This window comes from Nerophis lumbriciformis, linkage group LG04 (assembly GCF_033978685.3).
Source record: "Nerophis lumbriciformis linkage group LG04, RoL_Nlum_v2.1, whole genome shotgun sequence".
NCBI classification, from domain to species: Eukaryota; Metazoa; Chordata; class Actinopteri; order Syngnathiformes; family Syngnathidae; genus Nerophis; species Nerophis lumbriciformis.
In genome coordinates, this window is record NC_084551.2 from 63,676,612 (window position 1) to 63,680,000 (window position 3,389).

The 3,389-nt window shown below is 46.3% G+C and overlaps 1 protein-coding gene across 3 annotated transcripts in view; it reads right to left on the minus strand.

The window, feature by feature from the left end:
• Positions 1-1,313: 1,313 nt before the first annotated feature.
• usf2l (upstream transcription factor 2, c-fos interacting-like) overlaps positions 1,314-3,389 on the minus strand; it is a 64,639-nt gene continuing 62,563 nt past the window's right edge. For all 3 annotated transcript variants that reach the window (XM_061958768.2, XM_061958767.2, XM_072913104.1), the window contains one exon: positions 1,314-2,246. In XM_061958768.2, coding sequence (XP_061814752.1) covers positions 2,157-2,246 — 90 coding nt within the window. In that variant the 3' untranslated portion in view covers positions 1,314-2,156. The remainder of the gene's footprint in view (positions 2,247-3,389) is intronic.

Genomic DNA, 3,389 nt, shown 5'->3' on the forward strand with positions numbered 1-3,389 from the left:
TTTGATTCCCTGTCGGCGTAGTGTGTTACTGATGGTAACCTTTGTTACTTTGGTCCCAGCTCTCTGCAGGTCATTCACCTGGTCCCCCCGTGTGGTTCTGGGATTTTTGCTCACCGTTCTCATGATCATTTTGACCCCACGGGATGAGATCTTGCGTGGAGCCCCAGATCGAGGGAGATTATCAGCGGTCTTGTATGTCTTCCATTTTCTGATAATTGCTCCCACAGTTGATTTTTTCACACCAAGCTGCTTGCCTATTGTAGATTCACTCTTCACAGTCTGGTGCAGGTCTACAATTATTTTCCTGGTGTCCTTTGACAGCTCTTTGGTCTTGGCCATAGTGGAGTTTGGAGTCTGACTGTTTGAGGCTGTGGACAGGTGTCTTTTATACAGATAAGGAGTTCAAACAAGTGCCATTAAGACAGGTAACGAGTGGAGGACAGAAGAGCTTCTTAAAGAAGAAGTTACAGGTCTGTGAGAGCCAGAGATCTTCCTTGTTTGAAGTGACCAAATACTTATTTTCCACCATAATTTACAAATAAATTCTTTAAAATTCCTACAATGTGAATTCCTGGATTTTTTTTCCACAATCTGTCTCTCACAGTTGAAGTGTACCTATGATGAAAATTACAGACCTCTGTCATCATTTTAAGTGGGAGAACTTGCACAATCGGTGGCTGACTAAATACTTTTTTGCCCCACTGTAAGTGGTATTTTGACACAAAAATGGTTAAAAACATGAAAGCGCGGAATTTTCACATGCCTGGATTGTGAGCGGGACTTCTTCCCGTCCTTCACCGTGCCGAGTGAGGCAGCAGAGCCCTGGGCCGCCAGGCAAACGGCACAATGAGGGCAACCCCCAAATCCCGCATAGCAACAAAAGGCAGAAACCTGGGCGACAATGAGCCGGTGGCAAGACACTTAAAGGCTAGTTAAAAGATTTATTTGTACATAGAAAAGATGTCTTACAATCTAACCTGAGAACAGTGAGGCTGCTACAGAGGGGGGTGGGTGGGCGGTGGTCTTCATCATGTTGTCAAGAAATGATGCAGGTGGGCGGGAAACAAAGGAATTAGCCACAATATGATTATTTGTCAACATCCATGTTGCGCCGCATCGTTCACCTTCTTCACATTCTGCAGTAGGAGAAGAGTCGTCCGAGTGGGGGGGGGGCCGATGGTAATGGACCACCCCAGCCCGCGGTGGCGCTGTTGAGCTTGGAGACGTCGGCCTCGTTGGACAAGAGCCAGACATCGCTCGACAACACAGATGTCAAATGATTTCATTGAAAACAAAAAGAATCAAGGGCAATGTTAGCAAAGACAGTGCTGTATTTAAAAGCCATGATTTCATGCGCCTGAGTGGGCGTGTTTCCTGCCTCCGCAGCATTCAGGCAGGCTCGCCCCGCGCACTCCGGGAAAGTCTTTGAGGCGCACTCCCCGGGGCGCCACCCCCCCCCACCACTAGTGCTCCCGGCGCCTTCAGCTCCGTGTGACACCAAAATAGAGCAAAGTGCTCCAAATGAAACACGAGCGAGGGTTTATTCCTGTGAGATGAAAGCCCGCCCTCACTTCCTATGTTTACATGGCGTTTAGAAAGCGCTCCACAAGTGTCGGGAGTTTTGCTGCAGATGCCCGACAATTCCAGGAGAGCAAAGCGAGCTGTTGATTGTTTACTCCGACATCAGGGCTCCTGCTGCATGACTCCATGCACCGGAGCTCTTTTGAGTCCACGCAAGCCGAGCGCGTCTCGTATTGTTCCTGACGTCCGCGTAAATGGTCTCCGTTACACAATCGCTCAGCGAGCAGACTAATAAATTAAAGCAGCTAAAAACGACACATTGATAAAGAACTCCAAAGCGGGAAATAAGTCCAAAGTAATAATAATATTAATAATAATGTGGGCGTGGCGGGGACTAAAGGCTGACTTAATGAAATTAAATGAGAAAGATCTGAATGCGGCGGAGTTCAGCGGGGGGTGTTTTGTTGCCATGGCGCTCCTGGCGGCGGTGCATCGGGTCTGACTTCAGGTGATCTCTGGGTTTGGAAGAGTCAAGCGCAGCCACGGTAGGCCAGAGGAGGTTGCAGTCCATAAAGTCATTCTTCACAAGTCCTTTTGCCAACCCCGCCTCTTTTGGCTGGGCGGCCGCCGCTCCTTCACTGCGGCGGCGTCTCCCCGACCATGTCGATGCCGTGCTGCTGGAGCTGCGCTCTCAACAAAGTGTTCTCGTTCTTCAGTTCCTCGATCTTTGACAAGAGAAGAGGTTTCGTTAAGTGTGAGGAAACAGACTTGTTAAAGATTCTTATGCTGGCATGGAGAGACAAAACCAGGGGGTGTCCAAAGTGCACCCCAGTGGCCCGCAGCTAATGTTTTAACGAGCCGCGGTTAGGGTTGCAAAATTCCGGGAATATTCAAAGTTGGAAACTTTCCATGGGAATAAATGGGGATTAATGGGAAATGAATGGGAATAAACATTGAATGCAAGATGCTAGATCTTGCAGCATTATTATTAGCAAAAACAACCTGATTTAATGCAAATTCAGTAGAAGTTCAACCCTGCACCGTGCATTCCTCCATCACATGTGCAGCTAATTCCCAGCATGCTACACACTACAGCAGGGCTATTGAGGCCACACTAGTATTTGAGCCCAAGGACTTCATCCAGTCAGGTAAGTGTTGAATTTAATTGAATTGAATTATATTTATACAGCGCTTTTCTCTAGTGACTCAAAGCGCTTTACATAGTGAAACCCAATATCTAAGTTACATTTAAACCAGTGTGGGTGGCACTGGGAGCAGGTGGGTAAAGTGTCTTGCCCAAGGACACAACAGCAGTGACTAGGATGGCGGAAGCGGGGATCGAACCTGCAACCCTCAAGGTGCTGGCACGGCCGCTCTACCAACCGAGCTATATCGCCCCCTTAATATAGTAAGAGATTAGATGTACGTTTACATTCACATTTGCCACATATGTCATGAACCAACATTACAATCAGTAAGGGGTTTGTGAACATGCTGTCAAATAAAGTCTATTTTGAAAAAGTAAGTGCACAATCGTGATGTAAAAATAAAAATAAAATAAAAGTGGTTTAGTTTGGGGTTTTCCAGTAGCAAAGCTTTTTTCCCAAAATACCCGCGCTTGCGTAGCTTGTGCAGAATTCTGAATTGAATTCGTAACGTCTCCCAAATTCTAACTCACTTGCATGAATTTGAATTGAGGTTGCAAACAGGAAATATAACAGCAAATTCGAGGAATTGAAATTCCAATTGATTATAGTCCAGAATCAGGTTTTCAATATGTTCAAAAAATGACCTTTACATACAGTACAGGCCAAAAGTTTGGACACACCTTCTCATTTCAATGCATTTTCTTCATTTTCATGACCACT